Raw genomic sequence first — 18,701 nt, 5'->3', positions numbered from 1 at the left:
CTGTTTCGATGTTCATAGTTCATGCTTCAGGAGAATAAGATGATCTGAATTAGAAGATGATCATAAAAAGGATAATTTTGCAACCAGAAATTTTTTCAGAATGTTCCAACATTTAAAAATGAGCTAGTTATATTGTAGGTTAATTTGTGCAATTCCCAAAATCAAGTGTTTGTAATTAAAATATATTGCAAAGGTCTTTGCTGGAGACCTTTTATATCTAAGCTATAAAAAAATCCTGACAACAGCAATAACAAATCTCACCAAGCTCCTTAGCCACATAAAGCTGGAGGGAAAAATAGCTTTTCGTGGGAATAAAAATATGATCATTTTTCTAAAAGAATGCTTGTTGGTGATATATTGCTTTGTTTACCGTATACTTTGCTAGTTGTAAAAAGGCTCAGAGTTTCCAGGGCTTGATGGGACTATACTTTCCTCTCATCCTCAGCACAGAATGAGTAGGTTCAATATCCCTGCAGATGCCAACGCAGGACCGCTGGGTCCTAATACAGTTTAGAAAATGAAATCCGTATAGAAGAACCTATTGGAGAGTCACTTATCCTTGGCTCTCCAAGAGAGGAAACTAGCACCATGTCAGGTTTTCCACGGGGAGCATTTTCTTTCCACTAGCACAGTTCCAAGGAGAACTGACCAATTCACCGAAGAGTTAATTCCTGGCTATGCCTATCTTGTCTTTCTAGTCACCAAATAACTGTTTTCAAACAAGAAAAGGGGAGTGTCATCTTTAATTGTGGTACTCAACCAAGCAGGACAACAAACAGCAGAAAGATTACCTCAGTGCTGTAAATGCAACCAAGACATCTAAAATGCTGGGGTGTTTTTTACAATCCCTTTAGTAAGTATGAAAATTGGTAACGTGAGTCCTCAGTGAAGTTATTGTAGGAAAGTCCTTTTATTCATTATTGCTTTTCTCCTCAAGAGGTGCATTATTTCCATCCCTGCTTTGTCTGATTTTTCATGTTCACTGACTTTGCCTGGGCAGCCCCACCTCTTCCCTTGGTGCCAGTGTGTCTAAGAAAGTTTTTTTCCCCCATTCCTTGTAATCAAATACTAGGGGCGGGAAGAGATGATGCCTAGGTGACAGAACACTGCAATTTGAAGTGGGGCAGTAGTTTTTTAGACAGGCTCTTCCTATTCAACTACAGAACACCTCTGTGCCAGTCCCTGTCAGAACAGAGACCAGGACTACAACTAAAATGTTGCTGCCCCTCTGCTTGAACAGATGAACAAAACAGAACCAGAACAAAACAAAAACAATCAATGACAAACAAATGAAAGATTCAATGTTGGTTTTCTTCAGGGCGTGGCATAATGACAAGTTGTGCGTGACATCTAGTTGCCGCCATGACTACTGCAAAGGGCTGCTTGCATTCCCCTTTATTTTCAGGTAATGGAACCTCTCCAACAGCTTCTTCTTTTCTACTTTCATGCTGCTTGCTGGTAACAGAGTGGATGTGTGTTCTAGCTTACTTAGACAGTAACTAAAATTTTTGTAAAAAGGGGTGAAGGGGTGGGATGATAGAAGAATCACCCAAATGTAAAAGGACTTGCTCTAGCCATCAATTTGTGGTAGAAGACCTTTAAGGTGTCAATAACAAAATGTCTGACAGCTCAGAAAATGTACAAGCTACAAACATCTTTAAATGGCAGAGTACAGCATGGAAAACAATGCCTGTCTCTTCAGCTTTTGTGTCACTGAGCTCCCAGGCCAGCGTGAAGACGTGTCTCATGTAGCCATGATGGGGGTTACCTTCAGACCAGAAGGAGAAGCGTTCCTTCCTTTTCCTGCTCTGGTGTCAGACATCGTGGGACGGCGATGCCCTCTGTGTTAACACTGTGGAGGGGATTCAGCCCTGCTGAATGGGGTGCCGCTAAGAGACCCAGCTCTCTCGCTCAGCTGGACAGGTAGCATTCCTCACACCAGCACATGCCTCCGGCGGTGGAGTGCCAAATGATCTGACCGGGAAAAGCTGCGATCACAGTCCGCACACTTGAATGGCTTCACCCCCGTGTGTTTGCGGTAATGCCTGGTCAGTTCATCCGAACGTGCAAACTTCCAGGTGCAACCTTCCCAGGTACACTTGTAGGGCTTCTCTCCTGGAAGAAACAAAGGGATACAAGCTTTGGTGCTCCACTGCTTTTCCATAACAACCAAGTCAGCACTCTAGTGTGGGAAATCATTGTTTTCAATGGGTTTTCCATTTGGTACATCTTCAGGAAACCTCACCATCCCACCAGAGAATTTGGGGTCAGCCAGGGGAGGGTTTCAGTCTCGTCTTTCCTGCTGTGACATCTGGCAAGTTAGTTAACACTTGCCTCCCTCCATTACGGGGAGTGACTTTGCAGGTGAACTATCAAAAGGCATAGACTGATTGTCACTGGATATAATCACCACTGGTAGACTAAAAAGGAATATTAGCGCTCTACCACGTTTGATTTGGCTCTAAGGCTGAAAGTCACAATAAACTATGAAGGGCAATTAATTATATTTCATTTCAATACCCCTCCAAAATGTGTATCACTTAGAAGGTTTAAGGCTATTTTAGGATACAACATCTATTCGTCAGTCACTAAAAATATACACAGTTTCACAGAAGGATAAAGCATTCCACTACTCCCAGAAATGAGGTACATGTTATTCATGAACATCTACTTTTTGCTTGTCCACTGGAAAAGAATCCTAGATATCTTAATAATGTAAAGTTTAAAGGACCTAAGAATTAAGGCAAGTCCTGAGGAATCATCAAGTTGGTCTTGAAACTCACATGCTGAAACTCACAGCGAAAGGCAGTCTGCAGTATGTAATTTGACCAGGTCCCTCAGTCAACTTGTAAGGACAGTAAAATATGCAAAGGCTGTGCTGGGAAAAGATACACTGTCCATTGTCCAAATGAGCTCCCAGGGGGAGCGGGACAATAGCTGACCCAGGTGCACAGGTTTTCCTGGCTCTCATTCAGCATGGAGGCCCTGTCCCCAAGCAACCCCACCAAAACCGGTCTCTCTTTAGCCACACATGGCCTCTGGTGAAAAAGGCCTAAGATAGGGAAGGGAACTATTTTCTGATCCATATGTATTCAGCTGCAAAGTGAATACTGTTAATCTCACCTTACAGATGAGGAAACTGAGGCTCAATGTAGCAAAGTAACTTACCTGAGGCCTGTAACAAGATGAGCATGGCTCTAATCCAGTGTTTTTCACTATGCTACAGCGGAATGGATAATTCTTACCCCATTTAAACTTTGTTACATCCTCAGACATAATTAGTTCCACTTTCTTAGCTACACCCAAATTATTCATATCCTATTTCTATTAAATCACTTATCACAATATAAAGATTCTGTTTAGATGCCTTTCTCCTTTACCAGTTTCTGAGTACTTGGAGGTCAGGGACCATGCCTCTATTATTTCAGTATCCCCAGAGACTACAATGGGCACCAGACAAGTACATGAATGAACTAATACATCCGCAACACACACACACACACACACAAACACACACACACACACACACAGAGGCACATAAACAGGAAACTACTAAGCCCTGACACAAGTGAGATGTACAGGTAATACCTACATGGGAAAATTAGACCAAACTGGACCCAACAGCTGTCATTCAACTGTTAAATCAATGCTGCCTATATGGGTCCTTTTAGTTTAAAATGGCCCTTTCAGAAGAGAGTGAATAGTTCAGACCTGTTAAATCTAGAAATATTGACGCACTGATTGTGGCCCACAGGAAGTTCCAGCTTACTCTGAAAGGACTCCTTTCAAGCAAAAGCCTTCTGACTCGACTGACCCAGAGCCAATTACCAAGTCATTCTGCTTATCCTAAAGAGACAGAATCTGCATTTGCATGTGCCTACTGACCAGAGTCTGACAGATATTTTTTAAAAAATCAGCCCCCCCCCCCCCAAACTTAAAAAGATAGGTGGGTCTACTAGCACATCAATGGCAATTATTAACATACTTTTACATGTTACACGCCATGTCCATATGCCTCTGAAATTTATATCATAAACATGAGCTCTAATAAGTTGTGCTTGATGCAGCTCATCTCTTCAGAAACACATCCATCTTTGGTGCACTGAGCTTAGCTAGCTGGTTGTCTATCACCGGCAGGCATCATGAGGAAAAGTATTGTTGAGCTGTGTGGTAGGAGAATACACGTTTCTCTGTTGCTGAGGAACTGTCATATGGGATTAGAAACGCTGCTGGACCTGCCCTTGCCATTCCAGGTAGGGAGGAAGTGGCTGCATAGCCGGGATGGGCCTGGGAGGTTAGTAGGGGCAAGGAGCTCCCAGTGTCACTTCATGAAGGATGTTGAGAGACAGTTTATTTTCTCAGGTGCTGTCTAGATTTCCTGATACACCCAATTTAGATGCTTAAAATTCTCTAACTTCTTCCTCAAAATCATAGCAGTCATACTTTTATTTTCCTTTTGGCTACTTAATAATAGTAGTTATGTCCTTTCTACTTGAAAATCTATAGCAGTGGGTGGTAAACTGTGGCCCCCATTTTTAAAGGTTGAACAAAACAAGAGAAATATTTTGTGCATGCAAAAGTTACATACAATTTAAATTTTAGTGTCCACAAATAAGTTTTTTATTGGAACAGTCACATTTGTTTGTTTACACGTTGTTTTGGCTATTTTCCAGTGATGGCAGAGAGGAACAGCTGCCACACAGAACATATGGCCTTTAATGCCTAAGACATTTTCTATCTGCCCCTCTACAGAAAAAGTTGCTAATCCTTGATATAAGGGATGGGCACCTCTGCTTTTTGTAGGCCTCCTGAATATGTTAACTTATTAAATTGGGGTATATATTACACATTGCTAGTTTGGGACAGTGGGTAAAGAGATATTTTGGTTACAATATAATCACTTATTCTCATATTCTCATAGGATCTTCAATTCGATTTCTAACAGTCCACTCAGTAATAAACACACATGATATTTCATGTCAAATACTTTAAACTGAGAGTTCTGGGCAACAGGAAATGAGTGAATCTCTTAAAAAGCTCACCCTGTTGTATCAGACTTAAAAAAATATATCTTCAGGAACTTTTCTGCTCATTAAAAGAGTACAATAACCTCAGCTATGAGAGTGAGGGTCAGAATGGGGTAAGAGTCAGGAATGCCTCTTTACACTTTACCAGGTAACACTCCTGTAAATACAGTGTGTTAAAATGGCCACTGTGGACTTTGGGAAGGCAGATACAACGTGGGAAGGATCAGAAGGTAGGAGCTTAAATATTTGGAATTGTTCCTAAGCTGGATATTTTAAAGTGGAATGGGCAGGGAAAGCAGCAACCGGAAGCAAGGATTTGTCTGAGCCCACAAATGTGGAGCAGGGAAACAGTGCAAAATTTGATAAGTAGTCTGTGAGGTGTGGTTAAGTGCAATAAATAAATGATCGTGAAAGACATGGGAACAGGCCTCAGAAATATAAGAGGCAGATACTTCTCTACTTCATGAAAAAAATCAATAAAAATTATCTGTCAGCTTATAAGCTACTGGGGTTAAGTAACTAACAAAGGCGTATAATGAAGAATGCAAACCTCCACTGGGGGATGGAGAGGGGAAGAAATATATCAGAAAACAGCAGATTTTAATTATTTGAGTGACTAATGAGTTTTCCTTGATTTTTTCCTTATATAAATGTATACTTTCTCTTTATCACCCCCCAAAAATCTTATACATAATATCCCTTGCCCCCATTGCTGCATTAATAAAATTGGAGTTTAAGCATTCTCTCTCCATGCTTTAAAAAAGAAAAAAAAAAAAACAAAAAAAACAAAAAACCCCCCAAGATCTTTAAATCTCTCTTCTAAATGAGAGGCTGAGCTCTGGGGTTTGGGGGAGAGGGGATGGCTACTCTGACCAAGCACAGCTGGCTTCTGCCTCTCACTTGAGAGAGACCTAGGTTTCAATTATACCTGCCCAGTGCCTAGCATTTCATTAAAAAAAAAAAAAAAATCAACAAATCAATAAATGCTCTCTTTGGACTAATCAAGTTTTACAAATGGATACAAAAAATTTTAGAAGCTACTGCACTATGTTGAACTGCACATTACATTATATTTTGTGCTTATGCTTTGAAGCAATTTAAAGGGTACAAATTTTTTTTTTCCTTTTTGTCTTTTTTTCGTGTCCGGCAACGGATCGCAACCCTCAGTGTCGCGCCCGTACCGGACTGGGACCGGCAACGGAATCGCAACCCTCGGTGTCGCACCCGCACCTCGCTCAGCCAGTGAACAGGAACCGGTCTGTATGTGGGATCCGAACCCTTGGCGGGAGCGCCGCTGCGCTCCCAAGCGGCGCACTGTAGCAGTGCGCCACCGTGCCGGCCCCTAAAGGGTACAATTTTACTCTCTCTTTTTTTTAACCTTCATGCAGAGGAGTAGAATAAAGGGTACAATTTTATGAACACATTAAGATAACAAAAAATAACTTCATGACGTAAGAAACTAATTAAAATGATACATAAGTATGTAAGATATATAGTAGTATGTGCAAACAAGCCATGAAAGCCTATAATGAAGAACAAAATCTGTTTTGTCTTCTGTCCTTTAAAAACTTGCTAGAAAACAGAAAGTTGAATTTAATTTTGAAAAGTCAGTGGCAGATACAGAATGGTAGGTGAATTTTCCATGAAAATGTACCTAAGGAAAGAGCTGGCTTAGACAAAAAAAGGAGTCAGAAACCTCCCAGGGCCTGGGCTACTACTGCACACGACTGCCCTACATTGGGCTGAGTGATGGGCACAGTAACCACAATTTCCACTAGTTTCTTAGAAATAGTGAATTTTCCTCAAATTCATTTGAATTGGGATTCCGTGAATGTGTTATTCCAAACTGTTTTCCCTGATGATAAGCTAAAAATAGAAAATAGCATGCTCTTTTTCTCTAACTTACAAGTACACATATAATCCCTCTCAGCAAAATCTATGAAAATGTATTTAATATTTGTCAAAATAACCTACAGTTTTGACTCCACTGTCAGATCATCTTTGATTCTGGTTTCTTAAATGAATCCTATGAAATAGTGAAATTACAGAAAAAGGTATGGTATATTTCTCTATAATAAGTCTTAGTAAGTGATTTTTTTTTTTTAAGTTAACACATTAAATTGTTGATGTGTAAGAAAAACCAAAAGGACACTGGCTAGGGGATCGGTGGGTAGCTGGATGATGACATGCCACTCCGTGGGGTACAGTTTATTAATTTATAGGTCTATAATTCTGAAGTGATGGTCTCTGTGTTCCATGACAAATCCTTAGGCCATTTCCACCTCTTGTATTTTTAAAAAATAATCTGAATATTTTCAGACAATCTTTCTGTAGTTTTGTAATGAACCTGGAGCAAACTATGAAAACTTCTGAAAAAGGAACATGATCACCAAAACTAATAGCAAGAGCTTCTATTTTTAAAAGTGAAATAGTCCTCTAAAGATTAAAAAAGAGAACATATCATAAAAAAGAGAGGGTTTATTATTTTTCATTCTAAAAACTTTTAACTCCACGTTTGGAGTTCATGTTAAATACAACTCTATACGCATATGAAGCTAATGTGGGTATGTGTGTGTATACATATATTCATGGATATTATTTAAAAGAACAAGTACCTTGGGACACATTAATTAAGTATCCTGGGAAAATGAAAACTCACATCAGGGTGTTTTTTCTTGAAACAGTCAACAAACTGATTTAATATGAAAATGGCTGTCTCTTTCAATTTTGGTTAAAGAAAAGGATTAAGAATCACTAAATGTATTTCCATGACATTTACCCAGCAGAAGACATAAAACAGTCTAAAGAAAACAGCAGGTATTGAATGGATTCCCAAAACCCACCGAACAAAAATAACTTTTTCAGGAACCTCCCATTTCACCATCTGAAATGCTGAAAGGTACATGTGTACTGAGACAAAAGACAGGTGCCCTTTCATATTAAAATGACGTGTGAGCAATACACATCAGAGGAATGTGCAGTTTGGAAAAGCTTGTGCTAAACAAAACACGCATGTTCTTATAGCTTCTCTCTATTATTTTCTCAAGCAGTTGAAAAGGAACACCTTTTGCAACAAGAAACATAGGCATTTTCTTAGGTTCAGAAGTGCATTTCTGAAATGTGTCCCTGTTTAACTTTTATAAAGTTACAGGGCCCCAGACACTGACAAATGAGCTTCATTACATTCAAGGTGCAACCTATTTGCTGTGACAATCTGTTTCACTTGAGGAATGGTATTTGCATATGAAGGAAAAAAAAAAAAAAACAGAATCAAGATTCCTATCTTGTCTTCTGGTTTCTGTTACATTAGTTCATAAAAGTTCACAGAACTTTAGATTTGGAAGGAAATTAGGTATTTTTCAGATGAGGAAACAGAAACCTAGAGACCAAGAGAGAGCTGAGATTACAAAACCCCCTGATGTGTCCAGGGATAGACCAGACTGCCTTCCCCCTTCATGGGTTAAGGCAGCATAAAATACCACAGGCTATGAAATCAGGCAGAATGCATGGCTGAATGCAGGCTCAGTCACTGATGTGCAGTTGGATCCTAGGCTAGAGAAAGCGTTCTGAAACACAGTTCCCCCATCCTCAAAATGGGAATGCTATCTATTCCTACAGCACTGTTGTGAAACTCCAGAGTGCACATGCCACGTGCCTGGTGCTCAGTAAAGGATATTTAATTTTATAGAAATTCACGATTTCTTTCTGCTTTTGCAAAGAAATATAAATAATACAAAGTTAAAAATGAATCCTGTTTGCTATTTTTAAAGTTTTCAGGTAACCGAATACCAATCCTGATCCTGATTTTTTAAAAAAACATTTTAAGTATAAAATTACTGTATAGGCCAAGCAGACCAATCGATTCTATAACATGTTTGATCCATTTGGTATTATCAATTCCATCAAACAAGTAATCAGTCTGCTAGTCCCTGCCTCACTGAATTGTCTACACTGAATGAATTGACTTTTTCATTACGTGTAAATGAGAACAAGTGGGTCCTTCCTTCCTTCCCCATGCAATTCTCTAATGAATATCTTTGATAAAAATAATATTTGCTAAAGCACATAACATTTTCCCTGTACCATACTTTGCTCTAAAAACTTTATGGATATTAACTCATTTAACAAATTTCTAATGAAGTAGTTGCAGTAACTAACCCTACTTCACCCAGAGTTATCCAGTTAGTATGTGCATTAACCATTACTTGTACTGCCTCTCAACATTTTAAATTACTGCTTTAATAACCATGGATATCTGGTCAGAATTGGACAAGCAGACTGAGAATATGAATTACTACTTACAGGATAGACAACGTTAACACAGAGGCTAGCCCTTTGCATCCAAAAATCAAATGTAAATGAACTAAAATAGCTTAAAATGAACTAAAATAGCTTAAAATAAAAATGACTTTAATAAAAGTAAAAAGTTCAAGGTCCACAAACAATATTTTATGTGGCTGCTCTGAGTTTATGTTTCCATGTAGTGACAACATTTATTTTCTCATGTGTCTGGTTGCTTTTCCCTCAGTGTCTTTGGCAGAGACCTCTTCCTTTACCTGTCGTGTAATGTTTCCCAAGATTTTGACTGTGACTTCTTCTCACCTTCATATGTTCCTCCTGGCCCCCATGGCTTCCAACACAACATATAAGGCAAAGATTCCCAAGTATCCATACCTCAATCTCTCTCCTAAACTCCAGAAATAGTGGGAAATAGGACATTTCCAATTGGCACTCCAAAAGGCAACCTCAACATGACTAACCGTTTACCACCTAAACGAGACATGTTCTTCCTCCTGTTTTGCTGTCTGAAAAAAAGGTAACCCCATCTACTTGGGTTCCAACTCTCCAACTGACAAGATATTTAGCCTTCCCCTCCCTGCCCATCCTGATGATTACATCTGCCAGTGCTGCCTTCCAAGTGTCTGTCCAGCTGTCCTCTCCAGTTTATCCCCACAGGGGTGGTCTACTTTTCTTTAGGTTCTTGCCACCTTTCGGCAGGACCAACTTCTAATGCTTTTGCTTCCTGTCTTATGTCCTGCCTCCTCCAATTTATTGTCCACACTGTACTGAAAGAAAACTTTCTGAAAGCCAGTCTGTTCATGTCCCTTCTTGGCCCCACAGTAGCCTGGACACGCCTGTGTTAAAGCTCTCGGCACACCCCAGGGTCACTCAGCAGTGCACTATGGATGGTCTTCACCACCATATACCCCAGGCCTAACACAGTGCTCAGTGCTGATAAACGCTTGTTGATTAATTTAACGAATTAATCCACTTTAATTCAAATATTTCCTATTCTTAAAAACATACAAGAGCCAACATAACAGTAATCTATTTTGTTAGACAAAGTTTATTGATTGCATTCTAATCATTCTATCATCTTTTCAAGTCTAGTAAATTAGAATACATATTTCTGAAAAGGAAAATAAATTTTGGGTCGTTTCATTTAAAACTGGTTCTACTTACAGATCTAGTTTGCAAACAAATGTTATTTTATTTATTAATCTTTTTTTTTTTTTTTGGCAGCTGGCCAGTTCTGGGATTTGAACCCTTGAATTTGGAAATATCTTATTTTTATCCTCTAAAATTAGTACATGATATGTGATTGAGCCTTGTATTTTGTTGCTCAAATAGCATTGATTTCTTATTTTTTAAAATAATATATTTACTTTATAATTCTTTTTATTCTCACTTATGAAGATTTTTAATGGAATTACCTTGAGCATTATGAATAAACATTATTTTTACATATTTTTAATGGTCAATATATATTCTACTAAAATGCAGTTATTATCTTTAATAATTCCATTAAAACCACAAATTTTACATTACTAGCAGTTGATTTTGCCATTCAGAATAAGATAACCAACAATCAAAATCTAGTTATTCGTAGACAGAACATGAGGAAGTATAAAGGCTAGAGATATTACTACCGCATATCCTCCTTGTAACACAGCTTTGGTGGGTATAGGGATAAAATAAAGCCAAAAGCAAAGAAGAAGAATGGGGTCGTAAAGACCCCATGAAGATCCCGTGGCACTTTTAACTTTCCATTGTCACTGATGGTTTATGTGTTAACCTAAGCAGAATTAAAAAACGAAACTCACTTAGTAATTTATTTAACTGATGTAATAATTAGTGGGCTGTTTTAGAAGTTTTTTCTAAATATATATAAAAAAATCAACTTATTTTTAAAATAAATTAATTAAATAAGGTAAAACTTTTAAAACAAAACTCCATCAACTATGTACAACATGGGTACCTACATTCAGATCACTGCAAATCTTAGGTCCAATATGTTTCTAAATAGTAACTCTGACAGGTTAAAATAACTTGCTTCCCATTGATAAAAATAAGTGCAGCACTTTCATAGCGTTTTGTTACCAATCTAGATTTTTTTATTTCCTTGAGAGAGGCAGCACTAAAACGTGCGTGCTGGCATGGGGAGGGGACGCTCACCACATGCCTCCAGCCAGGACCTATTCATTACTCCTTCAGTGCCTTGGTAGCAACTCGGTAGCACTCGGGGCTCTCCTAACACGCCTTCATGGTGGGTATCTGCAGATGTGGTGTCTTCCCCACCAGACTGAGGAAGCATTGCTGCCTTCACCTTAACACTGCACCCCTCAGTATTCAAAGAGCTACGCACTGAGCAGACACTCAAGAGCTGCTTATTTAATTTTATGTAATGATGAATACTTGTAGTCCATGCCTTCTCACAGACTTTCTAAGAAGTAAAATTTTAGTAGACCGGGTAGAAAGATCAGTTTATGTTAATGAAAGGCCTTAAAAATAGGTCTTTAAGGTCGTCTCTTGTTATCTCATTACTTCAACCTACCTCAATGGCCAGTGTTACCAGGTAGGTACCACCAAGGTGGGCATGCATGGGAATGCAGTTCTAGTGCAGAGATGAGACTGGCAGGTATTCGCCAACTTGTCTGAGACCAGGTGTAATGGCAGAGGCTCTGGAGAAAGCAGAGTTTTCAATCCCAGCTCCTCTGTTTTTCTAATACCTGACTGTGGACAAGTGCTCTATCCCTGCTCCTTTCCAGGGATTTACATATGTGATGAAAATGTGTACAGCACCTGCAGAGCTGAGTACAATGCCTGGGACACTGCAGTGCTCAGGAAATGACAGCTCCCTCCCGCCCATGATCTCCACGTCTGTTAACAGCATTCCTTCCTCCTGACGACACGTGCTAGCCGTCCTCCACGTCTTCCTCTGTGCTGAATATAGATGTGAAGTCGTGAACATAGCACCCCACTAATGTGAAGGTAAGATACACATGCACTTGCACACACATCACACACTCCCTCGTGTCCAATCAGAGCCACGTCCTGTGGTTTCTACTGCTTCACTTTCCCACACACCCTTCCTTTCTGCCATCAGACTGCTGCAACGGGGCAAAGTGCTGAGGGCTCTGGGGTCACAGAGCATGGAACTTACACCTGCCTGGAGAGGGAGGGTGGTCAGAGAACTTAACAGACAAGGTGACACTGAGGCAGAGTGGAAAATAAACAGGAGTTTACCAGCTGAAGGAGCAGGAAGAAATGGGGCAAGCAGGCAGGCCATTTCAGGCAGGGGGAAGAATGTATGAATGACATCCATGTGGCTAAGCACATTTGGAAATTTACTCATTGGTATGGCTGAGGAATAGGGAGAAATTGGGGATAGCGTCAGGAAGTGAGGGTTTGCAGGTAAATAGGAGTCAGATGAGAAAGGCCTTGCACGTCTAGCATAGGAAGGTGTCCCCAAATGCGATGGCTCTCATGGCTAACGTTGCATTCCCTTTGTCATTTTGCTTGTACCTTCCCATGCTTGGCCTTTGTTATACCTAATCATGTGAGTCATACCTGGTAATATGTATAGACAAGTTCACCGAAGAGAGGGCTATACCTCTCTGCCTTGTTTTTTAAAAAATCTTCTATAGTACCATAGACATAGAAAATACTCAATAAATATTTAGTTAAATTTGTCTATGAGTGGGTCCTTTCAAACGGAAGGCTGCTATGCTTTATTAAGTATTTAAAACATATTCCTTAAAAAGTTGTTTATACTATCATTTTATTATAACGATGACAAAAAGGGTTTATTAAGCAGTTAGCCTTACCCCAAATTTTCTGAATTATATAAATTTTAAATTTAATAGAGTCTGAAGTAAAGAGATTATATAATTACAGCTCATTGTGATGAGAGTATACTAAATTATCCAGTCTTTTTTCTTTTGAACGTACTGCTCACAATAACAACATATATCTGAGTCTATATCTATATATACAGGATTTCAATTCAACAAATAACTATTGAGTCCCTATGATGTGTCAGTCACTGTATTTACTTGGGATATAAACTGATGTCCCCTGTGGTAATCATGAAATGACATGCTACGTTTACGATCAAAGTTAAAAAAGAAAAACTGAGATTCCTACATTAAAATTAAGTCCTTGTCTAAATTCACCAACCTGTTAGGCGTCAAAGGCAGATTTAAACTTTGGTCTCCTGACTTCATTAGTGATATTTCTATTATACTTCAGTACTTCTCAAAAGTTACCAATATAGTTCATATTCATAAGCTGTTTGGGCTTGACTTATAAACAACTTACTGGGAGAGAATTTTTTTCTGAAAAATGTCTGTTTGTTCTTAAATGATTTATCATCTTGGCAGCACTAAGCCCTATGTTTTATTGAAGAGTGAATTTAGACAGGAGGTCTGAAATGGAACTTTATGTGGAATGACTTAATTAATAAATACAGATATGAAGTCATGAACAGTAGCATCCTACTTATCTGAAGCTAAGACCTAGCAATTGCAAGCACGTGTGAACAAAAGACCACCAGGATACACAGCTGTCACTAAGCCCATGATTTTCTTCATAGGAATATCCTCAAACTGCTTCAGAATATCACCCAGTAAAAGATAACAAATTAGAAAAAATACAAGAAAAGGAACAAGAAGTGATAAGGTAAGTAAAAAAGTATGAATTCTGCAGGCATTTAAGATCGATGTGTGTGTGTGTATATATATATGTATTTCAAATATATAATCAAATGTAATTAATATATAATAAATATGTTAATTATAGCACTTGATATTAATTACAAAGGCTTCATTCATCAAGGGAAGAGTTATTAAATAATGCAGAGTTTACTTCATTTGCAAAAGTAGGGAAGGAAATACTTCAGAAACTGTTAAATCATAATTGGTTAATATTTTTAAGCATCCATATGAACAAACTTCCTTTATGTGTAAAGTTCAGATGAATTATTTTTGGTAAAGCCAGATGCATAAGAATTGTGGCTGCCTTAAGTTTCCTAATTTTTAAGATTTAGAAGTGTACAGTTTTCATATGAATTAAAATGTGTATTATAAAAAGATTGGCCATTGAGCCTCACAGACTTACTAGAGAGCAAGATACAATCTGGAATATAAATATTTCCAGATTCTTCTGAAACAAATTTTTCTTTTTATGTTGCAATTAGTTTTTTTTTTAAAATCTTGTTTTAAATTGACCTGTATTTTGCCTTAAATTGTACTATTCTGCAGAACACTGACGATCACGCTCCATTTTAACGTCAGGTCATACATACTACCAGAGTTGTAGTTTCTTTTTTCAGACCTCCTCAAGTCTAGACCCAACATCTGGTTCCAGTCCGCCATCTAGTGGCTGTTGAATCACTGATGCCCATTACTTGTAGTGAATTTTAAAAATTACGATAGAATTTATTTTTTAGAAAATATTGAAAATTCTAAAGAGTAATACCAAATCCATATGATTATTTCTTTCTAAAATTCAAATTTAAATCATTTAATAAGCAATATAGTTCTTAAACTAAGGGAAATCCACAGTACATAGTACTTATGTAGAGCACATATTTAAATGACTGTTGATTTAAATATACTGCATATTCATTTAAATACCCTGTTTTCTTCTTCATGTAGAGGAGACACAGTTTAGACCAGTGAATATGAACAATGAACCTGATGATAAGATGTATATGATTGCTGAGATATACTTTTTCCTCCTTTTTAACATGCTTTAAACGATTACGCACAGGCAGGTGTTAGTAAAGGCATTTAAATACTTGGTCACATCTTCACGTTATTATCTAAACTGTACATTCACAAAAATATACTTAATTATTTATAAGTTTAAAAAGGCATGCTTCAGCATTTCTTTTTTTTTACTCTAAATTCTTTACCAATATCTAGAAAACATTCTCTTTCATATTTCTACAAATATGTTTAAAATACTATAAATTACTGACGATTGATCAGGTCCTAATGAAGCACACAAAGATCAAGTGTTAAAGGCAAAATTGACGTGACTTTCCCAAAGAAAGTTTCTCATTGCTACTTGCTCCCCTCCCATAGCGTGCATGGCTCTCATAAGTCATCTGTTATAATCCCAAACTCCACATTAATTATTACTGGTCACACACAAGTAACTTACTCAATATGCCTGAAGCAAAGGTAAGGCTTAGAAGATATTTATTAAAAGCATGCAATCCAACTTGAATCCTTATAGAACTAGTGTTGATTTCATTTTGAACATTAAGTTATGAAATACTGTACAGTCATGCATGGCTTAACTACAGTTACACCTGAGAAATGCAGTGGATGATTTTGTCATTGTACGAACCTCATAGAGTGTACTTACACAAACCTACATAGTATAGCCTACTACACACCTAGGCTATAAGAGCGAGCCTATTGCTCCAATAAGCATCATACATGTGATCTCTTGTTGAATACAACGTCGTTATGTAGCACATGACTGTATATAATTATAAATCAGAAGCCAGCATGGGCTTACTTTTAACCAAATACAGCAAATCAACCAAACTTCATTCTTCCTTTCTTTTTAAAAATAATGTTATTTCACTGATAGTTCAGGAGACTATGCCTGCACAGAGTAACTATCTCTCTGCTAAGCAGATGAATGGATTTGACATATTTTGGTTTGTGGCAGGAAATTCACAAGGATATCTTGATGTAGCTGTGAGATAGAAAAATGTGGGCTGGAGGTAGAACAATTAGGTGGACTCATAGCTATAGGTTAAAGAATTAATACCCACCTGAATGGCAATCTCTAAGATCATATCTCAGGGCTTTTTCCTTGAACCTGCTCTACTCAACACATTCATCAAGTACCTGGCAAAGATGGAGAAGCTGAAGGAGAATGCTAAAATACTAAAAGCGAGGTGAGCAGGAAGAGGTTTCAAATCATTTCAATTTATTAGAATAAAGGGCCTAAATCAAAAAAATATAAAAAATAATTATTTCCCAGACTTGAAAAGGGACATGCAAACCTCAGAATAATGAGTCTGTTGTGTAACTGCAGCCCATGCCTGAGCACTTTCAGTGATGGGAAACACACAACTCCCAAGGGAAGCCATCGTTGGAGGGACAGCTCCAACTACAAATACAACGTTGTATGTTTAAGTTTAAAAGAAATCAGTTATAGGTACAAGTGACAGACAAGATCTAGTTGTCAATAATTCTTGATTTAGATGAACATTATTTTCTCATATATTAAGAGAAGTCCATCAATAGGATCTTTTCATTCAATTGTGGTATGGAAACTTTCAAAGACACAGTGATAAGTCGAAGTGTATCTAGAAAGACACAGCTGAGAGAACTGGGGGTGTGTGATTTGGAGAAATGAAGATACCAGTGGTTCATAAGAGTGTTGAGAACACTGGGGCCAGTAAGAGAAAATTAGTGTTATCATTAGAACCATACCATTCAGCCAGAAGGTTCTGAGATCCAAAGAGCACCATAAGAGACGATGCAACAACATTGTAAGAGACTAGGAGACTCTGCCCTCAAATTTCACCCAAATTCTCTTGCAAAAGAACAAGCTGTCACTCCAGTGTTTAAGGAAAGATGGGAAACTACCGCTGTGGGAACAATATTTAGCCAGAAGCCACATTTGTGCAAAAGAGATAATAACAGCTGCAAGCACAAGGTTGCTGTGAGGATCAAACAAAATACATGTACATGTACAGAAAGCTACATAGCAGTGACGTACTCTCTGCGAGAGATGACACACAAGGGATTCCCCTAGTTAGGAAACGTATTAGACTCTGTGACATGTAAAGTCCATTCTATTTCTTGGAGTCTATGATTTTATCTTAATAATAAGCCAAGTTAATTAGTTCTGCTTCAGCCTTCAAGGTTTATTGTTTTGCATTATAATGCATAAAAGACGTCTCCTCTACTCTCATAGTATATGTTAAAACCTGTAAGATCCAATCCTATAATTCCACGGAGTAAAATCCTTTAATAGTACATGATTAAAAATTTCCCTCTTTCACTGTTCATCACTTGGATAAGAGGTGTCTGTGTGAAAATGAGGCTAATATGTATTCCAGAAAGCTCAAGGAGAATAGGTATAACTCAAAATATGTGATGATTCACTGAAGAAAGGTCATTTTTTTTAACAGAACTGCTCCCATAAAAAGTCAGTACAGTAATATGTCCTAATCACACTCCCTGCTATGATTTATGTTCACTATCTACTGATAGGATAGAACATGCTTATTTGACTTCCATGTCTTTACACGCATTCTTTGCCTTAATAATGAAGAAATTGATTTAAAAATAGTGCCTAAGAAACAGATGAAAACTTCCCCTGAGAAAGATCAGAATAAATGGAGAGGGAAGAATCTGGAATTAAGCTGAAAAGGGAAAGGGATTGGGAGCAGAGAGGAAACACAGAAAAGACAATTTGAAAAATTGTACATTTAACCATCTTAGAAATATTAAAAGAATAACTTGTTAGATGAGCGAAAGTCAACTCCATATTCTATAATGCTTTTCTGACTTCACATAAGCCTCCTATGCTATAACTTAATTGCAAAAAAATATAATGCCCAGCCTCAAGGTTCAGAGTCATAAATTTGCAAAGCAGCTTTGGAAATGACTGATACAATAACATGGGCTAAATAAATGGCAAAAAAATGTAGATTTAAATGATTTTGCTACCTAAGCTAGGAAAGTTTACACTGCATGATTATTTTAATATGTTTGAGATGTATATACTACCTACATAGCCACATGGGAATCTGTGACACTTGTTGAAGTTCGACTCCTGTCAAAGACAGAAACTGGACTGGGCTTGCTTGTTCTGTGGTATGTTTTGCCAGGAGTGTGCGTGAATGAGTTTCCCTGTTCTATCTGCTTCTTTGAGCTTCACACATTGCAGCCAACAGTCACTTTTCCTAGAAAAGGTAGTGAGACCCTCCCCTCCTCCCATCTTCAGTCTCTTGCTAGTGCCTCCCACTGGTGGCACCTAGGAGGATCCAGAAAGCCAGGGGATGCCAGCTGAGGGACACACAAGGCAGAGGAAAGGGTGGGTAGCGGGTTAAATGAAGAGTCACCAACCAGCTCATTTCCTAGATGGATAGGTGGGGTGGGGTGGTTAAATGGGTGGGAGGGTGGACGGATGGATGGATGGATGCATGGGTAGGTGGATAGGTTAATGGACAGATAAATGGGTGGGTGGGTAGATGGGTAGATGGATGGTGGCAAAGTCAGGGAATGACTTATGGTCTCAATTTCCTTCTCTGTAAACTGAATACTAAAATCCTCCACCTATACAAAAAATATCAATGAGAATCAAATGCAATTATGTGGAAGTGTTTTTAAAAACCTACCACGTTACAATGTAAGT

The 18,701-nt window shown here is 38.2% G+C and overlaps 1 protein-coding gene across 1 annotated transcript in view; it reads right to left on the bottom strand.

The window, feature by feature from the left end:
• Positions 1-1,656: 1,656 nt before the first annotated feature.
• The window catches only part of KLF12 (Kruppel-like factor 12), a 422,257-nt gene continuing 405,212 nt past the window's right edge, over positions 1,657-18,701 (bottom strand). The window contains exon 8 of the mRNA XM_008569592.1: positions 1,657-2,115. Within this exon, the coding sequence (XP_008567814.1) occupies positions 1,934-2,115 (182 nt within the window). The 3' untranslated portion in view covers positions 1,657-1,933. The remainder of the gene's footprint in view (positions 2,116-18,701) is intronic.

The sequence above is a fragment of the Galeopterus variegatus genome, unplaced genomic scaffold (assembly GCF_000696425.1).
Source record: "Galeopterus variegatus unplaced genomic scaffold, G_variegatus-3.0.2 Scaffold515, whole genome shotgun sequence".
NCBI classification, from domain to species: Eukaryota; Metazoa; Chordata; class Mammalia; order Dermoptera; family Cynocephalidae; genus Galeopterus; species Galeopterus variegatus.
This window is presented reverse-complemented; position numbering and strand designations above follow the sequence as displayed.